Source organism: Trachemys scripta, chromosome 4, assembly GCF_013100865.1.
Source record: "Trachemys scripta elegans isolate TJP31775 chromosome 4, CAS_Tse_1.0, whole genome shotgun sequence".
NCBI lineage: Eukaryota > Metazoa > Chordata > Testudines > Emydidae > Trachemys > Trachemys scripta.
The window spans coordinates 72906677-72927547 of record NC_048301.1 but is presented as its reverse complement, the minus strand read 5'-3'; the positions used below and the strand labels follow the sequence as shown (position 1 = coordinate 72927547).

At 54.0% G+C, this 20871-nt stretch overlaps 1 protein-coding gene across 7 annotated transcripts in view; it reads left to right on the top strand.

Annotated features, from left to right (window-relative positions):
• LARGE2 (LARGE xylosyl- and glucuronyltransferase 2) overlaps nucleotides 1-19765 on the top strand; it is a 56424-nt gene extending 36659 nt beyond the window's left edge. For 2 of the 7 annotated variants that reach the window (XM_034769555.1, XM_034769556.1), the window contains 15 exons: nucleotides 159-299; nucleotides 6563-6743; nucleotides 8070-8341; nucleotides 9065-9147; nucleotides 9708-9831; nucleotides 11989-12160; nucleotides 12413-12517; nucleotides 13558-13670; nucleotides 14096-14221; nucleotides 14453-14608; nucleotides 14850-15013; nucleotides 16147-16425; nucleotides 16982-17128; nucleotides 17439-17634; nucleotides 17850-19765. In XM_034769555.1, coding sequence (XP_034625446.1) covers nucleotides 6644-6743; nucleotides 8070-8341; nucleotides 9065-9147; nucleotides 9708-9831; nucleotides 11989-12160; nucleotides 12413-12517; nucleotides 13558-13670; nucleotides 14096-14221; nucleotides 14453-14608; nucleotides 14850-15013; nucleotides 16147-16425; nucleotides 16982-17128; nucleotides 17439-17634; nucleotides 17850-18047 — 2235 coding nt within the window. In that variant the 5' untranslated portion in view covers nucleotides 159-299; nucleotides 6563-6643 and the 3' untranslated portion in view covers nucleotides 18048-19765. The other 5 variants (XM_034769557.1, XM_034769561.1, XM_034769558.1 and 2 more) reach the window with 5 other exon arrangements.
• Nucleotides 19766-20871: the final 1106 nt, after the last annotated feature.

The following is a 20871-nucleotide window of genomic DNA, read 5'->3' as shown; positions in this document are numbered from 1 at the left end:
TTGAGGCAAGGTAGCGGGTGAGTGGGCGGGGCTTGGAAGGCAGCTACTGTAACTAACTTTGGGCCAATCCGGGTGCGCAGCAGGCTCCTGGCGCTGGGCTCGTTAAGCAGAAAGTGAACTTAATCTCTTGGTTGGTTTGTTCTTTCTTCCCCCGTTAGGGCGGGAGAGCCGGGGCTGCAGGAACCAGGAGGGGGAAAGTGGCTGGTCTGAAAGGGAGGAGTGGGAAAGGAAGCCCCAGAAAGGAGCCGCGGCAGCCCCACACCGCACGCTGGGCTGGGATGACGAGAGGGGAAAGCCAGGTAAGGAGATCTGGGCCAGTGGGGAGCCACAGCAGGTGTGTGTGTGGGGGGAGGGGGTAGGAGCTCTGTGGGAGGAGGCGATGGTGTTGCGGGGGAGGGAGATTGTGAGAGCGAGTGGTGAATGGGGCAGGGAATTAGTGGAGGCGATGGAGTGATAGCTGTGGCCCGTGGAGGGAGCTGTGTGAGCCGGAAACATTTCTGGCTAGAAGGGTAACTTGGAAGAGAAGTTGCAGACTCTTCTTTGCCGTGCTCCGTGGTTGTCCCCTGGGCTGTCCCAGGGCCAGGCTGTGGATAGGGAGTTATGCAATCTCTTTAGAAGACTCCCCTCCCCACCTCCCATTTCACCTTCACGATGGAGACAGCCAGCTGGAGATCACTGAGTGGGAATGGGAGTAGGTAAAGCTTCTCTCCTGAGTCTGGCCAGCCTCCCACTTGGCCTCATCCCCTGGGTGTCTGAGCTCTTTCTCCTCTGCCACCAGTCCCCACTGTGCCTTTCTGGTACGCTTGCCAAGCTGTTAATCCCAACGGGGACTAAATTTGCTGCTTTGAACAGCCCCATTTATCAGACCATTAAGGACAGCCACGTTGTCTGCAGCTGCCTGCTTGCTGTCACTGACCATTAAGCTTGGTGAGCAATGATCTCGCATCCAGTGCCTAACACAATGGAGCTTGGGTGAAGGGCCCCAGCCAGACAAGAGAGAAGGGAGGAGAATCATGGCATTGGAACAGAACAGAATAAAGGTGACCAAAGGGCAAACCACGGACCTGTAGTATGTAGGAATTGGGTAGTATCTCTTTAAATAGTTTGTGAGCCCTCTAGTGGTCCTTACTGTCTCATGTGTTTCAGATTCTTGTGTGTGTGTGTGTGTACACACACGTATGTACACACAGAATTCTAGAAATGTAGGGCTGGAATGGATCTCAAGAGGTCAGCTAGTGATTCTAGTCCAGCCCCCTGCCAAATAGATCTAGACTATCCCTGACAGGTGTTTGTCCAGCCTGGTCTTAAAAACTTCCAATGACGGGGATTCCACAATCTCCCTTAGAAGTCTAGTCAGGGCTTTAGCTACCCCTATAGTTAATTTCCCACCCTAATTATCTAACCTAAATTTCTGTTGCTGCAGATTAAGCCCATTACTTCTTGCCTTACCTTCAGTGGACATGAGGAACAATTTACTTCAGCCCTCTTTGCAATACCTCTTAACATATTTGAAGATTTATCAGGTTCAAACCCCTGCCCCCCACCCTCCACACACAAAGTTTTTGTTTCTCCAGATGAAACATACCCAGTTTATTTAACCTTTCCTCATAGGTCAGGGTTTTCTAAACTTTTTATCATTTTTGTTGTTCTACTCTGGACTGTCTCTGATTTGTCCACAGAAAGTGTGGCACAATACTCCAGCTGAGGCATCACCAGAGCCAAGTTGAGCATGACAGTTACCTCCTGTGTCTTATATGTGACACTCCTGTTAATACATCCCAGAATATTGTGGTTATTCAATCTGTATTGTGCCTGTGTAGTTCTTTCATATTGTGTTATGTAGAGAGCAAAAGACACAACAAGGCCAGACGAGGCCCTCAGAGATCTGCAGTGCAGCTGGTATCCCTCTCTGTGTTTTGAGGGTTCAGCCTCCTGGAAACTACAAGTCTGAGCATGCCATGTACCCTCTTGCTCTGAGTGGTTGGCTGCATGGCACTCTGGGGAGCCTAGTCTCTGGGGGCTACACATGAGGACATCTGCAATCTGCTCCATTATATGCCCAATAGATTCAGCCCTTGGGCTTCTTGCATGTTGCTGACAGTCTTTGGCAAGGCAGAGTTTGATGTCCTTGGAGGAGAACCTAGAGCAGTGGTGGAGAACCTGCAGCCCACAGGCTGCACCCGGCCTGTCAGGGTAATCAGCTGGCAGGCTGCAAGACAGTGTTTACATTGACTGTCTGCAGGCATGGCCGCCCGCAGCACCCAGTGGCCACAGTTTGCCGTTCCTGGCTAATGGGAGCTACGGGAAATGGCGCGGTCCGCAGGGACGTGGTGGCTGTCGCTTCCCGCAGCTCCCGTTGGCCGGGAACGGTGAACTGCAGCCACTGGGAGCTGCAGGCAGCCGTGCCTGTGGACGGTCAATGTGAACACTGTCTCGTGGCCCACCAGTGGATTATCCTGATGGGCTGCAGGTTGCTCACCACTGACCTAGAATCAGCTGCCTGGTATCCCAGAGCGGGCGGGGTGTTGCAACATGCTTGTTCTGTGGAGAAGCCACCAAGATCTTGGCTACCCTTGAGGCAGAGCCTTTCTTGCATATTTCACTCTTTGCTCTGGAATTGAAAATGTCTATTTTAAAGGAAAAATGTCTCTGCCCCTTGGTGCTGTGAGGAACTGGGGGCTGAACCTGTTCTCCTCCATGGAGTGAACAACTTTCTCTTTGCTGCTCTCCTTTCCTCTTCTTGGGTGAGAGGAGCATCCTCAGCAACAGCTCCATGCCTCTCTGGGGTGTCTCCAGAGCTGGAAGCTTTCATGCTGGAGGAGGCTGGGATCTTAGGCAGCCGTCACACAGGTGTCAATGACCACACAAGGTGCAAGGCAGAGGAGAACTTGGTCCCTGGGGTTCTGTAGGGAAAATGTTGGGAGGAGTAATGGGGGTTGAAGTTTCAGTGCTCTAAGGATCAAGCAGGGAAAGGAGGGGAAGAAGAGGAACCAGCCAGAGGTAGCTGTGGTGTTTGTCACGAGGTTTGGCTTATGGCCCTTGAGCCTAAGCAGAGGCCCCATCTAGTTGGTAACTGTCCCACAAGTCTGAAAATGAAGCATGCATCATTGGAGGCAGCAAGGCTTGGAGATTAGCTGAGTGAACAGCGGGAAGCTAAAAGGGGGGAGAGGTGGGAGAGTCACATGAGAATCTCTGCCTCCCTCTAATACCTGCCAGTCATGGGTCAGAGGTGGGAGTGGGAGTGGGAGAGGGGCATGTGCTGCCAGAAGATCACTGTTGGAGGTGGGGGGGGGGGGGGGAGAGAGAGAGGGTGTGTGGAGGGGGAGGGAATTCCCTCTTTTATGGTCTCCCTGCTAGCAGCTGAATTTTCATTGTTTGGCTCCTTTTGATGTGTCCCTCCAGAAGTAGGGATGTCTCTTGGCTTTTCTCCCCCACCCCCCCTTTGGCTAACTCTCTCATTCCCATATTTCTCATGGCTGATTTATTTGCTTCCTGGGTAATACCTCTGCAGTGATGCCAGTGCTACTGGGGAGGCAGGGTAGTTTGCTGCAGAACATGGCCAATCTTTTACTTCTAGCTATCCCAATCGTGACTCCCCTGAGGGCTTGGACAGGGCTGGTGTGCAGCAACTGTCAGTAGCACTTCCAGTTGCAAAGGTAACATTACAAACATGACTTGAGTGTAACTGATGCAGTGACATTTGCTTGAGACTTCAGACAGCCCGAAACAATAGACCTGAGAGGCATGAACTCAAGGGGCTGTTAACCCAACAATGACAATTTAACTCACCATTGTCAGCTGTTTCAGGGACAGGGCAGATGTATTGTGAGCTGCACAGTATACTGAGTGCCCCATTTTGCTCTCTCAAGTGGGTGGAGCTTTCCCCAAACCTCTGGTTTCCCCCTGGCTTGAAGCTGTTGTAAGGTGGGTCACAATCACATTTTGACCTGTGACTTAGCAGGTGCCTGTTTATCTGTGCTGATCAGGGTCTGCCCTGGCACAAGCACTAGGGTAAGTGCAGCTCTCTGACCAGGGACAAGCCTCTGAGGAGCTGGGGCTTAAAGTGCGCTGCAAGAGGGCTCATGTGACGAGTGAAATGAATTGGGGGAAGGGGTGTCTCATTCTAGTTCCCTGAGAACATTTCTCTGCCTCACCCACTTCCTCTCCCCACAGTGAAGCCCCGAGCTTCTCTGCGCAGGAAGCCAGGGGCTCCCTTTGGATCCTGGCAGTGCAGTGAGCAGCTGTCTGGGTGGTGCTGTGAGCTGTCTAGGGCTCTGCTGTCTCCCCACAGGGGCTGAACAGGCTGCTCCCACAGGACTTCTAGCCCCGGGGGCAGGACACTCAGACAGGGAACTGAAGCTGGATCCGCTGCTTGGGCCTATGGAACACAGCTCCCTGGGCTTGGACAAGTCTTCTCCAGCTCAGGCATGTAAAGGGGCTGCATGTCCCTTTAAGGTAGGAGCACCTGGCCCATGACTCCCAGTCGAGCAGTCAGGATCTTTACTCCACACAATGCCAAACTTTGTTAGAGCAGGTAATCATCCACAGCCAGCAAGGGGAGGAGGGAAGTGTCTGGCTGTGAGTCCAGCCCCTACGTGGCCAGCTGGGAGCCAATCCAGGGATTGTCCTGGTTTTGTTCCACAGGAGCAGGTCAGCTGGATGGAGGAGGTTGGGAAAGGAGCCAGAGTGCTGAGTTTTGGCTACTTGCTTCTCTCTGCTTGGGTAAGGATCCCAGGGCAGTGTGGCCTCAGGCGCCTTGTCCTTGAGTCCGGTATCTCGGGAATGGTTGTGGGTCCGCCAGACAGAGTGGGGGAGGGGAAATTTGTTTTTTAACTCAAGGGCAGGCTTAATTAAACATCAAGTGATCTGGCAGTTTTCAGAGTTACAGCCGTGTTAGTCTGTATCCGCAAAAAGAAGAACAGGAGTACTTGTGGCACCTTAGAGACTAACAAATTTATTAGAGCATAAGCTTTCGTGGACTACAGCCCACTTCTTCGGATGCATATATGCATATGTTCCATTCTATATGCATCCGAAGAAGTGGGCTGTAGTCCTGTTCTTCTTTTTGATCTGGCAGTGGCTCAGAGCTCTGTGAGAGCAACTTACTAAACCCCAGCTTGTGCTCAGAAGCTGGCTGGGGGTTGGAATCTTGTGGGAGCCACAGGTTTAGGTCTGTGTGCTGCCTGCTGAGATTACTGAGGTGCCATTGCTGAAAGTGCCCCAGCAGTAGGGCATCGCTTTAGCGCTTTCTGTAGGGATCAGTCTGGGAGGCAGTTTCTCTCTGATCAGATCTAGCCAGTTCCCAGTGACAGTCGTAGCCAAGGGGAGTGACACAAGGGGTGTAAGACATCATCCCACCTCTCCCTGCACACCTTTCTCAGGCCACCTCCTCACTGGCTTTGCAAGGTTGTGAGAGTGAGTGGATTCTCACTGGTGTCCCCAAGTAGCAGCCCAATTTGTGGCATTCCAGGTATTCACCGGAGTGGGTTTCTGTAGGTCCGTGTACTCCCTCTTCCCTGGCAGACTCAGCTTAGGTCCCTAGAATTCTGATGCCAGGTGTTGGGACCAGCCTGCTCCGCACTTGTCCACTGACAGCTTCTCACCAGAGGATCCCCTCATTTCCTGGAGGGTCCCTGGGGGCCTCTCCAGCACAGCACAGACACTTTGGGCCAGTCTGTGTCCGAAGGGATTTAAAGCTGTGGAATGTTACCTGTCAATCTCTAAGTCGGCCTGGGGATCTGAGATCCCTCTCCTGTGCCCTGTAGGAGCGCTTCATCCTAGCTGGGGGGGCCTTGTGGGAGCGTGTGGCAGAGTATTCCCAGGGGAGGGTCCTCTGCTTTGAAGTGCCATCAGAGTGCTAAGCCATCTGAGGAAGAGGAGGGAGCATGGCCTAGTGATTAGAAGAGGGCTCTGAGTCAGGAGTCAGATCTCAGCTCAGCCAGCAACTCACTGCCTGTGCCTGGGTGAGTGCCTTCCCCTCTGTGTGCCATGGGGATGATGATCCTGATGCACCGTTGGGGGGCTGAGAGGTTGGATGAATGGAAATTTGTTGAGGTGCATTCATGGGGTGCTGGAGAAGGCAGAACAGTTGCTGCTGCGGAGCTGAAGCTGGATGTGGTCTGCAGTCTGGCTTCTCCTTAGCTAGGTCAGATTGTTGCCAGCTTTGGGGTAGCATTTTTCGGTCTCTGCTTAGTAATTGGTACTTGCTCAGGTCCTGCAGTGACAGCCTCAGTCTAATAATAATCAGGGACCAGGCAGGGTGCTGCATTGAACAGTAACAAGGGTAAAGCCAGCAACGCTGGAGCCTTCATCAGTGGGTACAGGAGGCAGCGTCTCCAGACTCCCCTAGTCTGTAATGCCTGAGTGGGGTGAAGGGTGCCCTCTCCGCATGCCTGGGAGAGCTATGCTGGAGCTGAGCTGACATCGTGGTTGCACAGCTGCTTCACCCAGAGATGCTGAGCAAGTGCCATCCTCTGTGCCCAGAGGTTGGACTGAGATGGGCAGAGCCCTGAAGGCTTGTGCCTTGGCTGTGTCACTTCCATGTGCTTCTCCTCCACTGCAGGCTCTAGGATGCTGGGGCCAGCTAGGCTAGACCTGCCCACGTGATCCTCACCGCTTCCAGCCCTCGCCCTGCCCGCCCATCATGCTGCGCTCCTGGCGTGGAAAGCTGAAGCTGCTGCTCGCCACTGCAACACTGGTGATCCTTCTCTCGTGGCTCTGTGTCTTTATGGGCAGTTCAGAATGTGAGTGTGGCCTGGCTCTGGGTTGAGGTACGGCCCAAGACAGGGGAATGAGCGACAGCACACAGCTGCCAGCCAGGGCTCTTGGCTTCTGGCTCTATCACTAACTTGCTGTGGGCCCAGTCCTTCCCTCTCTCTACCTCAATTTCCTCATCTGCTGTAACATGGGGTGATGCCCCTGCCCTGTCTCTGGGTGGGCTTGTGAGGACAAGTACATTACTGTGTATAAAGCATTATGAGTGGAGGTGGAGCTAGGAGAGGGGCTTAGAGATGGACACGGGGGGCTGGGATCCAAAAAGGTTGCAAGGCTGAGCATCACAGGTGCTTAACTTCTAGGTGTGTAGAAAATCACAGGAACAACATGATCTACAAAGCCTGGGCTAGGCACCTACGCTCCCTATGCAAGAGCTGTGGAGAGCTGGCTGCCTTACAATTGGATCCACAAAAGCCAGCATGCTTGGCTGGGAGCCACCTCAGCCAGCCAGTGGGAGATGCTGATGAGAGAGGTGCACTAAGCCCAACCTCCCACAGAGATAGGTGCCTGGGCTGGGCTGCAGGGAGGTCCTATCTCTGCCTGTGATCCAAACCAGGGGAAGATAGGTGCTCCTGTGCCTCACTGGTGTGTGGGGCCTGATTTGATAGGCCTGCTCAGAGGTCACCTAATTCCACTTAAAACAGCAGGGGGGAGGGAGCGGAGGACGTGCTCCCTCATAATCTGGTTGGGTGCTCATCTGGGACATGGGAGACCCCTGGTTCGAAACCCCCCTCTGCCTGAAGAGAAGTGATTTGAACAGGGATCTTCTACTTCTCAGGTGAATGCTCTAACCAGTGAGAGAGAAAGTGATTCTCACTCTCTCTGGCCCAATTAATGTTTGTTTAAAGTGGAATAACTTCAAAAGCAGAGATTGAGGGAGATGCACATCAGAATATTGCCCACTCCCCACAAGCTGTTGATTGGAGTTAGGTAGCCTCTGAGCCTCTACTGGATCGGGCTGTGCATGTAATGCAGGTGGCCCAGTGCCTGGTTTGTGAATAGTCAGGTGTCCGGAGCCTAGAGGGAGGCAGCTATGCACATGCCTCTGTGGGGATTTGGGGCATTCTTTCTCCACAAATGGCTGTCTCTAGCCACCAGTGCCACTCCCATATTATCCCCCTCCCTCCCCATGCCCTACACTCACTGTAGCTTTGGGGTGCTCTCTCCCCACACATGGCCAACTGTTATCTCTTCTCCCTCCCCATTTCCATGCTCAGGGGGCAGTGCATGGGGTGCTGTCCCACCATGTCCCAAGGTGTGAACTCTCAGTGATTTGGGGGGCTCTCTCCCCACAGATGGCCGTTCCCTCCTATTGTCTCCTTGCTTTGGGGACCGGCCGAGCCAGGACCTGGAGCGAGAGGCCTTGGCATCTCAGGTGCGCAAAGTGGAAGAGGAGAACCTGCAACTACGTCTGCGGCTCAGCCAGTCTCAGGGACAAGCTGGGGCTGTGGACAGGAGCGATGGCAGCCAGCAATGGGCAGCCTCCTTTGATGATGGGGACACCCCAGGGGATGACAGGAGCAACCGCACGGGTTGCCCCAAGCAGCAGATGGTGCAGAAGTGTGAGGTGAGCGAGTACTGCCGGCTTCATGGCGCTGTCCTGCACATATGGCCGATGACACTGGGTGCTGAGGGTCCCCATGGCCTAGGGTGATGGCCTGAGTCCCTAGATTCAACCGCCTCTGCACAGCTGCCCGAGTGCACTGGCCATGCCAGGGCCTCCCCCTTGCTGTCTGCTTTGTTCATGTCTCAAACACTTGGGCATTTTATTTGCAGTTAAGGGTGTGATGCTGACAGCCAAAAGAATGATCCCTTCTTGCCTCCCGCTGGGAGATGTTAGTGCCCCACCTGAGTGCCTCAGCGTGTGTGAGCATACGGGTGGGGAGGCAGCACCAGGACTCCTGGGTTCTCTTCCCAGCTCTGCCACTGACCTGTTGTGTGATCTGGGTCAAGTCCTTCCTCGCTCTCTGCCTCAGTTTCTCCACCTATCACCTGTAGGTAATGACTCTGACCTGCGTCCCTGGGGGGCTGGGTTGCTGAGGCTGTTTCTGTGTGAGATGTGCTGCATGAGGTGAAATGGGCAGGTAGGAAAACTGCCTGACCAGAATGTTACGCAGCCGCTATCGCCATCTGCCTTGGGAGGAGAGGACTCTAATCAGTGCCAAGATCCTGGGGTGGAGGGATGATACTATAAAGTGTTATTGCCCCAGAGGCTGCTGCATGCTGGACAACTCTTGCCCCAGGGGTGCTGTTTTGGGCAGGGCTGATGGTGCCTTCTGTCTCTGGGCAGCTCCTGCACGTAGCGATTGTGTGCGCTGGTCACAATGCAAGCCGAGACGTGGTCACCCTGGTGAAATCCATCCTCTTCCACAGGTAACCCAGGCGGCCATGCTGGGGGAGCCTGTGCTACGTTATGCTAATTTATACAGGTTCTTACACTGCACTTACCCTGTCTTCAGGGGCTGGTGGGCTTCTGTCTGCATTTTTGACCCATGTGTTTTGGGGGTTCAAGTAAAATGGGGATCAGATATGAACCACTCCTGCAGCTTGGCTCCCCAGTCACAGAGCAGTGTGGGAAGGGGAGGTGTGCAGCTGGGAAGCCCAGGCTGTGGTGGTGGTGGGGAACTTAACCTGTCCCTCCTCCCCAGTCACAACTCCCAGGATCCTGTGTTACTGTGATCAGTGTTTGAGGGTCCCATGTGAAGGGGGTTTGCTGTCTGGGTAGGGGCTGAGTGAGGTGGGGGGTGGTGAAGGTGCTCTGGGTCCCACCTATCATCTGCTGGAGGGTGTGGATGGATCTGTCCCTGGTTGACTCTGGCTCAGGATGGGGCATCTTCTCCCGGATACCACCAGCTTTGGTGGTGGAGGAAGCTGTCCTGGGCTCAGTGGATTAGGCGGGATCTCTGACAGCTGCCTGCATTTCCCCCTGGCAGGAAGAACCCTCTCCATTTCCACCTCATCACGGACTCAGTGGCTCAGCAGATCCTGCAGACTCTCTTCCAGTCCTGGATGGTGCCCTCCATCCACGTTAGCTTCTACAACGCAGACGATTTGAAGGCAGGAGCCCCAGATCCCTTCCTCCCCTCCCCTGTTCCTCTCCCCCCTTTCTCAGCTTCTCTTTCCAGACTCAGTATTCCAGGGAAGTGAGCAGCCCCTCAGGGAGGTGAGGGGGTGGGGAGTGGTAGAGAGAGTTCACCAGACTAACAAAGGGTCCTGTGGCACCTTTAAGACTAACAGAAGTATTGGGAGCATAAGCTTTCGTGGGTAAGAACCTCACTTCTTCAGATGCAAGTCAGTGAAGTGAGGTTCTTAGCCACGAAAGCTTATGCTCCCAATACTTCTGTCAGTCTTAAAGGTGCCCCAGGACCCTCTGTTGCTTTTTACAGATTCAGACTAACATGGCTACCCCTCTGATACTTTTCACCAGACTATTAACTCTTTTGCTGCTGGCCCCTCTCTCATCTGCTCTTCTTCTGGTGTCTATTACCATTTGACTGATACGGGGGCACTTGGTTGGTGTGGGGGTTGTGAAGGGGCCGTTCTACTCCACTTTGGCTCTGGTCTGTAGTAGCTGAAAGCTGCTCCCTTCTGCGAGTTCCCAGGTGGTTTCTGTATGGCAAGTCTCAGACCCATTCCTAGCAAGCACATGTCAAAATGACGCAAACACTAGCCCAGTGATGCTAACTGGTCCAGTGGTTGGCAATCACCTCAGAGAGCCAGGTGTAACTGGGCCATGCCCTCTCACCTAGACACGGCCCCTCCAAAGCAAGATGGGACTCATTAGCTTGGATATGAAACAGCTAGCATCAAAACTGTCCACAGAAGCAGTGGGGTATACTAAGGGGCAGTGGGAAGCCTAGATATCAGAGTTCAGTCTGGTCACACACAATCGTGCACAGATGATGGGGAACAGGGAGGAGCTGTGGACAGAGCACAGAGAAATATCCTAAAGGGCCCAAAAGAGAACAGGCATGTGGGCAGGATTAAAGTGAGATTCCGCCTCAGGAAATACTGCTAATACATCAGGGGAAATATAACCTGAAACCCAGATCCTTGATGAGAGGGGCTGGCAGAGCCTGGGGAGAGTGGGGCTGTGATGGGACAGAGCTGCACAAAGACCCCTGCACCTGAGGGCTGCGTACTCAAGATGGTTTGTGTCCCAAAGCTGGGAGGGGATAGCTGCTCTTTGTATGGCTCTGGAAACCTCAGTCCCTGGGGTAACCTCTCATGGAGCAGGGGGGAGACACTCAGCAGGTGACATCGGTCCTGAGGGGCCCAGAGCTGAGACACAGACGGGAGGAAGTGCCAGGAAGGGCAACAGGAATGAACAGGGAGTTGTGGAGAGCGATTAAAGAACGGAATCCGTCCAACTTGGCTAGTGACTGTAAGGAGGGAGAATGTGGGGATGGGGGATATCTGGATGTGTAAACCCCAAGTGGGGGGGGGGGGGATTTTTTCAGGCCGATACATAGGGTGCAATGCGGGGCGGGGCAGGGCAGAAGGAATCTTGCCTGAGTCTCAGGATGGAGACATCCTGACACTCGCTGTGGGGAGGAGCCCATTGCTCAGCTGTTGAACACTAACTGGCACAGACTGTGGAGAATGGGCTGTAGGGGTCAGTCCTTTGTGGGCCCTGGGAGAGTGACTGGCTGCTCTCCTGGGCCTTTTCCATCTTTGCTGCCTGTGGGGACATTGAGTGAGTCGGTAGGGAGGGGGTGAGGACAAGATCCATGGAGGTCTCGGATTCCCATCTGCCTTAAACACTTCAAATGGAAGATACATTCGCACTAAGCTTGGAATCTGTGCGCCCCCTGGTGGCAGCTGCCATAGTGGATGCAATCTGTGGAACAGGCCCTGTGCGGAGGCCTGAACAGCTGGAATGTTGTACAGTGTGCCCGTAAAATCCCCCATGTTGTATCCCCGGAGATCCCGGGGGTGTGCCTCTCACCCACACGTGGAATGCAGTTGCCTTGCCTTGCTAGGACTCACTCATGCCTCCTGACGGTTCTGAAGCTCTGTGGCACAGTTGTGCTGCCTCGTTAGGCTCTGGGGCAGTGGAGGTTGGATTTGGGGAAAGGCCACACCACTTTACACTTCTGTTTCCGGGGGAAGTGTAGGGTTTGTGGTACAGACTCGGTGCTGTGTGCCTAGCCCCACGGGTATTTGGGAATGGCCGTATCCTGGTCCTGAGGGCTCCTTCCCTCCCTGTTGCAGGCAGAGGTGTCGTGGATTCCCAACAAGCATTACTCTGGGATTTACGGGCTGATGAAGCTGACGCTCACTAAGGCGCTGCCCTCCAACCTTTCCAAAGTCATTGTCCTGGACACAGACATCACCTTTGCCACTGACATCGCTGAGCTGTGGGCCGTCTTCGGGAAGTTCTCCGGTGAGGGGGAGTTGTGGCGAGGAGGGGCCTTGGGACCAGTTGAGTAGCTGTACCTCTGGGAGAGGAGCCAGGCCCTTTGCCCTGGCTCCTCTGAAAACCTGCGTCCCCTTGGCATTGGGTGGAGTTTAGGAATCTGTTCTGCTTGGCTCTCCCTGTCTGTCCTCATCAGCCACTTGTGGGCGGGGGGGAGGGTGCATGGATTTGTGGTGGGCACATACTCTTCTGGTGAGGTGGATCTGTCTCACTTTCCAGACAAGCAGGTGATTGGGCTGGTGGAGAACCAGAGTGACTGGTACCTGGGAAACCTCTGGAAGAACCACAAGCCATGGCCAGCACTGGGACGTGGCTTCAACACAGGTGAGCCCAGAGCATGCACAGGTCACTCCTGTTGGGTGGGGGTTTATCCTGTCTCTGTCAGTGGTGAGGTTGGTGCAGGGCAAGACCCCCAGCATGTCTGGGGGACGAGGCTGGGATGAGGAAGCGCCTTCTTCTGCTCATTCCTGTTAGTCTTGCTGGTAGAGAGGAGCTGTTGCTGTGACTCCCGTCCTGTTCCAGAGAAATGCTGCTGCTGTCCCCTGTGACTTGGGGAGCAAACTGCCAGCAAATCCACTGGGAATTGAACTGTGGGTGGCCTTGGCCACAAGGGGCTGATAGCAGGTCTCCCCAGTAGCTCTGCCTGTGCCTCTCAGTTGTGACTGGTTGCCATACCTTGCTGTTCCAGCATGGGGCCTCTCTTACAGCCTGCCACTCTGATTTTATAATAGGGATAAGTGGTCCCTGGGAGCTGTGCTGAGACCCTTAAACTCCCGTAATGTGTCTCTCGAGTCTGAACTAGAGCCACATGTGCCAGCCTTGCTCCTTGGCTGCCAGTGCTGCGCTGCACTGCACTGCACTCTGCTGCTTCCCCAGGGGTGGTTTCTTAGGGTCACTCAGTGGCACCCCCCAGAGGTGACTGCTCCCCTAGGCCCGTCCTTTAGTGACTGAGTGTGAGTGACAGAGCTGCCCGGGCCAATCAGAAAGCTTGTGAGGTGAGAACCCCCTCTCCCTCCACTCCCTGTACTCTGGGAATCCTATCAGAGGTGAGTTCCCAGGACTCCTCCAGCAGGAGATGCTGTTGTTGAGAGGGGTGTGGGACACAGGGATGCCATGTCCAGACTAGCCAGTAAGTCTAGAATCCAGTCCCCGGCAGGGACACCCAGCAAAGGGCCTTGCTGTTAGAGAACTTGCTATGGGGATGGTGTCCCAGAGCATTGACCTAGTACACTTCAGAAGGGACTGGCTGGAGTTGAGCTCAGCGATGGCTTAAGGCTGGATCAACTGCATCAAACACAGCGCTGGGTTGGCTGGTGCCTGTGTGATGTGGGGACACCTGTGACCTCTCCTCCCCCTCTTCCCAGGGGTGATCCTGCTGCTGCTGGAGCGCCTGCGCCGGATTGGCTGGGAGCAGATGTGGCGGCTGACAGCGGAGCGGGAGCTCATGAGCATGCTGTCCACCTCGCTGGCAGATCAGGTATGGAGCCAAGCTGAGTTCCAGCCTGCAGGCTCTTCTTTGACCCCAGCTCCTACTCTTGGGCAAACTATAGCTGCAGGAAGCTGCAGGTGGGGGAGCAAACGCTAGGGCTATGGGATGCTGCTGACACTACAGACAACAAAGGCTGTGAGTGGATGTGCTGGAACCCATGTTAGAGATCTGTAACCTTCCGCTCCATCAGCTCAGGCTTGGTCCTGACCTGCAGCACTCCTTGTATTTCAGCCCTGGACACCTCCCGAGCAGGGTCTGGTTACCATGTCCACCTGTAGGGTGGTTGTATGATATGGATGATACAGAGATCCCTAGTCTGACCTCCCTTGTCCTCTCAGGGTTTCCCCTCCAACCCTCAGGGGGGTCTCCAGAGGTGCCCAGCTCCCATGTGCTCACTGGTGATTCTTTTCCAGGACATCTTTAATGCAGTGATTAAGCAGAGCCCAGTGCTGGTGTACAAGCTCCCCTGCTTCTGGAACGTGCAGCTGTCCGACCATACCCTCTCAGAGCAGTGTTACTCAGAGGTCTCTGATCTTAAGGTGGGTCTCCCGGTCCCTGGCTGGGGCCTTTCCATATTCCTAGGAGGAACTGCACTGGGCCCAGGAGTCTTGCATCTCCACTGCTGCAGGCACTGAACCCTCCTGGCCTGGAGGATGGGGTGTTGGGTCCTGTGGTGCAGCTTGCACCCCAGGCCTGGTGGGTGGCTGGTGGTAGATCCAATGGGGGTGGGGGAATACTGTGTCCCTGACGCTCCAGCCCATCTTTTTCAGGTGATCCACTGGAACTCGCCCAAGAAGTTGCGGGTGAAAAACAAGCATGTGGAGTTCTTCCGGAACCTCTACCTGACCTTCCTGGAGTACGATGGGAACCTGCTGCGCAGGGAGCTCTTTGGTTGTGCCAGCCTGCCCAGCCCACCCAGAAACCAAGTGAGCCCTTGCTGGTTGCTAGCCGCACCCCTGATCCTCACTTGCCCTTAACATGTGGGAATGGGACATTCTGTCCCCCGAGCAGGCTCCATCCATGCCATCTCCTGGGACTCTGTCAGGGCTCTGCCCCGTCTAGTTGAAAGCATCCCATCTGTTCCAGCTGCAGCGCCTGCCTGCCCCTGCCCCTGCGTGTTTTCTAACACTAGTCTGGCCCCTGCCCCACTTCATTCTTATGTTCTAGCTGCAGCAGGCCCTGGAGGATCTCGATGAGGAGGACCCCTGCTATGATTTCCGCCGGCAGCACCTTATGATGCACCGCATCCACCTGTTCTTCCTGCAGTATGAGGTCCTGGCCTCACCTGACCCTGCTGATGTCACCCTGGTGGCCCAGCTCTCCATGGACAGGTACTTGGCAGGGACTGGGATGGAAGAAGGGGTGGCTCCCACTGCTGAGGACGGAGGAGCTGTGGGCTCTGTAAGCTGGTTCATCAGCCCTGGAACTTCTGTAGGCGGAACTTTCAAACTGACCCAAGGTTAGCTCTGCACTGATAGAAACATTACTTCTTCAGGGGGTGCAGGAGACTGTTCTTGTAGAGACTGGGGCTCAAATGGGAGTCGTGCCACAAATGAAATGTTTGTATTTTGATTCTGGGATTGCAAAATCACACTTCACCTCAGAATCATGCCCCAAAACCTGAACCTTATATTTAAAAAAAAAAAAAAAAAAGTTTCTAGCCCTCCTGGCTGCAAAGAAAACCTTGTAACTACAAACCTAGTGTACCTGATGCAGCAGCATCTGCCTGAGTTTACAGCGAGCCTGAAACACCAGCTGCAAGAGGTATGAACTGCTCCCTCATCTTAGTGGGGTGTTAGCTGTGAAACCTAAATATGAAATTACCAGGGTTAACAGTGTTAATTATTTAATTGCTGAACATAGTAGCAGAAATAGGCAATGAATGTGCTTATCCCACAATTCCAGACTCCCTCCCCACATGCCAAAAGCCCTATAAATAGCCGTTTAACTCTCCAACTCCCCTGATTTCTGTAGTGCAGTTACATGCTAACACACACATGCCTGTGGCATGTCAAAACCAAAAAGGTGGAGAGAGTAAAATAAACTGAATTCAATATTCAAACAACCACCACAAGGGACTGCTGCACTCTTGGGATGAGTCATTTTCATGCTTAATTAAATAAAAACCTGCACTCTGGAACGTGCCTGGAGCTGCCACAGAATTCCCAGCAAAGGCCACAGAATGTAAGAAACTTGCTATAGAATCCAGGTTGTTTGCTGTGGAGTATGCAGCAGGGCCTTGGACGTTATATTCTGTGGTAGCTTGTTGAGGAGGGAATAAAAAGGGGGTCAGCGGCAGTAGGGCAAGATGAGTGGCATCAGCTCTGCAGAGTGGGAGGCTTGCTCAGTCTCTTCTGCTTGGCTGTGTCCACTGCTCTTTCCTGCCTGCTCAGTTAGCTGGAGCTCTCCCCATGTGTCTGGCTCTGGCACGGCCAGTCTCGTGCTGTTTCCTTTCGGCTTACAGGTTACAGATGCTGGAGGCAATCTGCAAAAACTGGGCAGGCCCCATCAGCCTGGCGCTGTACATGTCGGATGCAGAGGCCCAGCAGTTCCTGCGCTATGCCCAGGGCTCGGAGGTGTTGAGCAGCCGCAGGAACGTTGCCTACCACATTGTGTACAAGGAGGGGCAGTTCTACCCTGTCAACCTGCTGCGCAACGTTGCGTTGACCAATGCACAGACACCCTATGTCTTCCTGACGGACATCGACTTCCTGCCCATGTATGGTCTCTACGATTACCTCAGGTGTGGCCCTCTCCATCCTGCCCAAGCTAGTCATTCACCCCGAGGGGCCCAGGTGGGATGGTTCCCTCCAGGTTGTTACCCAAGGTTCAGTCTAGTTCACTGTGTCCCAAACAATGGGGCTCCCAGCCCTTCCCTCAGGAGGTGATTTCCCCAGCCTGGGAGCTCTCGCTCTCAGGAAGTTTCTCATTCTGTAGGCACAGGCTGGGCTTGAGCCCTCTGGGAGGGTCCTGCTGTCACATGGGAGAGAGAACCCTTGCTTTGGGAAGAAGACGCCCCTTCTGCACCACTGGTGCATGGGGGTGCTGCATCCTTTCTCTGCATGGTGGAGCCCATGGGCCTTTAGACTCTTCCCCCCCACCAACCTCACACTAAGAAAAGACAGGATCCTCTAGAGCCTGCTGATGCCCTTCCAGCGTCTGCTCAGGGGGCCCAGGAACACAGCTGAGCGTAGGGCTCTTAGCTCCTAGTGGGTGGCCAGTGGTGTGCGCTGCAGACACCTCTTGCTGTCTCCACGCCATCCTAGCGAGGCCTCATGCTCTCCCCTGCCCTGCTCCAGGAACTCCATCCGGCAGCTGGAGCTGCCCCAGCGGAAGGCAGCGCTCATTGTGCCAGCATTTGAGACTCTGCGCTACCGTCTTGCCTTCCCCAAGTCCAAAGCGGAGCTGCTCTCCATGCTGGACATGGGCTCCCTCTACACGTTCAGGTAGGTGCTGGAGCCACTCTCCTCCATGCCGCAGGGCCCAGGCCACAGGCAGCAGGAGGCTCTCTGGTCCCTCCCCATTCCTAGGGGCTGTGGTGCAGCCCAGACCCAAGCACCTCTCGTGTCATCCCCCATCCTCTCAGTCTGTGCCTGTATCTCTGTTCTGAAGCTGCTGCCCTACAGGTAGTGAGAAGAGTGTGCATCTCCCTGTAACCCCAGGGTTCACTGCGCCGCTGGCCTCCCTTTGCAATTTGTCTCTGGGACCTCTCTGTGTCACATCTATCGGGTGCTTCATTTCTGTCTCTCTCTGAAGGTACCATGTGTGGCCAAAGGGCCATGCCCCAACTGACTATGCCAAGTGGCGGACAGCTACGGTGCCGTACCGTGTGGAGTGGCAGCCGGACTTTGAGCCTTACGTTGTAGTGAGGCGTGACTGCCCCCAGTATGACCAGAGATTCGTAGGCTTTGGTTGGAACAAGGTGTCCCATATCATGGAGCTTGATGCCCAGGTGAGTGAGGAGCCAGTGGAATTTCCTGCGCCCGGACTCTGCTTTGTCCCTAGGGATCCCATACTGCTGCCTTGGGCAGGTGCCTTCTGGGTCCCTCCCAGCACAATGCTTCCTTTGGGCTAAGCTTTGCTGCCCCTGAGCAGGTGATCTGGCCCCCATGGGTGTGGTCAGAGCCCTGCTCTGTGCCTGCTTGCTGACCTCCTGCTTCTTCCCAGGAGTACGAGCTGCTGGTCCTGCCCAATGCCTTCATGATCCACATGCCTCACGCCCCCAGCTTTGACATCTCCAAGTTCCGCTTGAGCGCTGGCTACCGGGGCTGCTTGCAGACACTGCGGGAGGAGTTCCACCAGGACCTGTCGCGTAGGTATGGCGCCGCCGCACTCAAATACCTCACTGCCGAGAGGAGCCTGTGATGCCGAGGGACAGCATGGCGGTGGACTGGAGAGGGAAGGGGACAGACCCCTTCCTTCCTACATGGCTCACTGCCTGAAAGGGATCAAACCTGCAGCACAGTTTCCCCATCACAGGAACAGTAGCTCCCACTAGGGATGGAAAGAATCAAGAGAAAGGGGCTCTTAGGAGCAGTTTAAGTGGCTGAGGGAGTAGAGCCTCAGGGCTGAGGGTTTCCTCACAGCAGCTGAAAGCCTCACCCAGAGACAGGACAACATTGCTAAACTCCCCGCAAGGGGGCTACCTGGAGCCTATTTCCCACTTCAAGGGCCAGGGTGGGATTAGTCCCTATCATTCAGTTTCCAGAGCTTTGGCTAGTGTGAATGACCCCAGTGATGGGGCTCCCATGCAGTCCCCTGGGGCACTTGCCAGAAAGCTTTACCTGATGTTCTGCAAGATGCTCCCTTGCTTGGTTTCATCAGCTCCTCTCCTTTGCACCCTCTGGGCTTTGCCTCCTTCAGAGCCCTGCAGTTATTGCTGTCAGGTGTAGCTTAGCCCTGCAAGACAGGCTAAACTTAATTCTTAATTTCTTCTGATGAACCTCTTCTTCCCCTTCTCCCCCCCCCCCCGCCCCCCCCCCCGTTGTGATTACTTGTCTGACCTCCTTCCCTGTGCCCAGATGGGACTGAAGCATCCCCATGTTTCCCCAAGGGGACAATGGCCAGCAGAATTGGTCTCTTAGGGCATGCTTACACTGCTGTGAAACGCACAGCTGCAGCAGGGTCAGGGCTATAAAATTGCAGTGTAGATGTTGGGGCTGAGGCTCTGTGACCCTTCCTGCTTGTTTGCAGGTGGCTGTATGTGCACAAGTGTGCCTATCTTTTGCTGGCTGAGGGTCTGTACACAACAACACCTGCCAGCTAAGATCCCTGCATAGGCACTACCTCTGGCCAGCCTATACCACTAACCTTCATGGCCATCTTCCCACAGAGGAGGGGAAGTCCTGTCCCTCTTCCCCACGCTGTCTGGACGGGATCTCAGGCTGCTGCTGCTTGGTGTCACATCTCCGGATTCTCCCGCATGTGGCTAGTGAGGGTTAGTGCTGCAGGTCTGAGGCCCTGGTCAGCTGCTGGGGCTAACAGCAGGTTTGGTTCTGGTCTGTGCCTTGGAGCTGAGCCAGTATTGGATGTATTGCCAAATTGTGGTGCCTGTTGTAAGAAAACCATCCAGTCCCTGCCACTCTGGGAGTAGATAAAATTGTCTCCTGGTAGCCACCACCTGCTCAGAGAAACTTCTCTGGGGGTCACTTCCAAGTCTCAGAAGGAAAGAGCCTGAATCTCAGTAATACTGACATTGACAATCAGGGACCCAGTTGACATTGTAGCTGGGTGCCATGGTCGGAGTCTGTGCTGGGAGCAGCTTCGGCCAGGTGCTTTTCCACAGTCGTCACACACTGGAGCACGGAGGCACAGTTGCTTTCCTCACTCTCTATTTAAGTTATTTAAGATGATTTCTCACAGGATGTAAATGATTAGGAGGGCCTGGGGTTTTTAGCCTCTCTCTTACTTCAGAACCATCAGCAAGGATCTTCAGGCCCATCGTTGCTCGACTCTGTTCTTCACTTACTGGCATTAATCTGAACCGCAAAAGCCGCTACTGTGCTGGGAACTCTTTGTATGGAAAGGGCACAAGTGTCTCCGGTAACTTTTAATTAAAGCTTTTTTTAAAATTCTTTTTCAAATCCTTGGGGAGCCATGTGGTTATTTTGTCACATTCTGTCTGATGCTGGGATTGGGGCAGGGCTTATAGGCAGGTAGGAAATGAGGGCAAGGTCACTTCCCCAGGAGAGAGGGTTGTGTGAGGAGCTGATACTGCATCACAAGCTTGTGGAGGGATGGTAACTACAGTGTGTACAGAATGGGGATTTAAAGGGTTGGGGACAGCAGTGACAACAAGCTGTAGAAATGTCAGCTCCACTAAGCAAGAGAGAACTCATCCCCTACCCAGAACTGGATCCTCTGGCATTTATTAACACCAGGAAGATTAGTTCATTGTCTACCAAAGTGTTGTGGTGGTGGGTGGCTCCTGTTATGCTTTGGCTAAGAGCACAACTGCTCTTTCAAAGTGACTGTACTATTATTAACAAGAGTTCCTTCTTCCTGGCATCCTCACAACAAAAGCTGAGACTAGCAGTAACCACCTGCCCATAGCAGCATGTGCCTAAACTCGAGCATAACTAAAATCAAGCTAATCTTGTTACCTAGCATCTGTGCTAGGAGAAATGGTGATCTAGCACATGTTAGCTAAGCCTACCTATACTTGACCACTTTTCTTAGGCCAGGTCTAGACTAGAAATTTTTGCTGGTATAATAAGGCTTGCTACAGGTGGGAGTGCTTTGGTGACATTTCTCTAGCCCCAGTCAAGATGCAGTTTTATCCTGGCTTAAAAACGATAGCTTATTTTGTTTGGGGAGGTGATTGAACTATACCTCCAGAAACACTTTTGCCAGTATAAGCTATGTCTACGTTAAGAGGGTTTGCCACTACGGCTGTACCAGGAAATCTTTTCTAGTACAGACCTGGCCTTAATCAAGTCAAGCCCTACGCTGTGGCCACTGCTTTGAAAAAAGACTTAAGAGCCACTGACCCAAAGTAAAATTGGGCCCAGACTGAGTCCCCAGCCCTCCTTCTGGGCATGTGATCTTGGGGGAACTGCTGACAAGTGCAGTGAACGTCCTGCACCATCGAAACAGCCGGAGTTATGGCCTGTGTTTTCACCCCGAACACAAACGTAATGAACAAAACTGCAGCTTTGGGGCATAAGGGGGAGCGAATGACAGCAGAAAT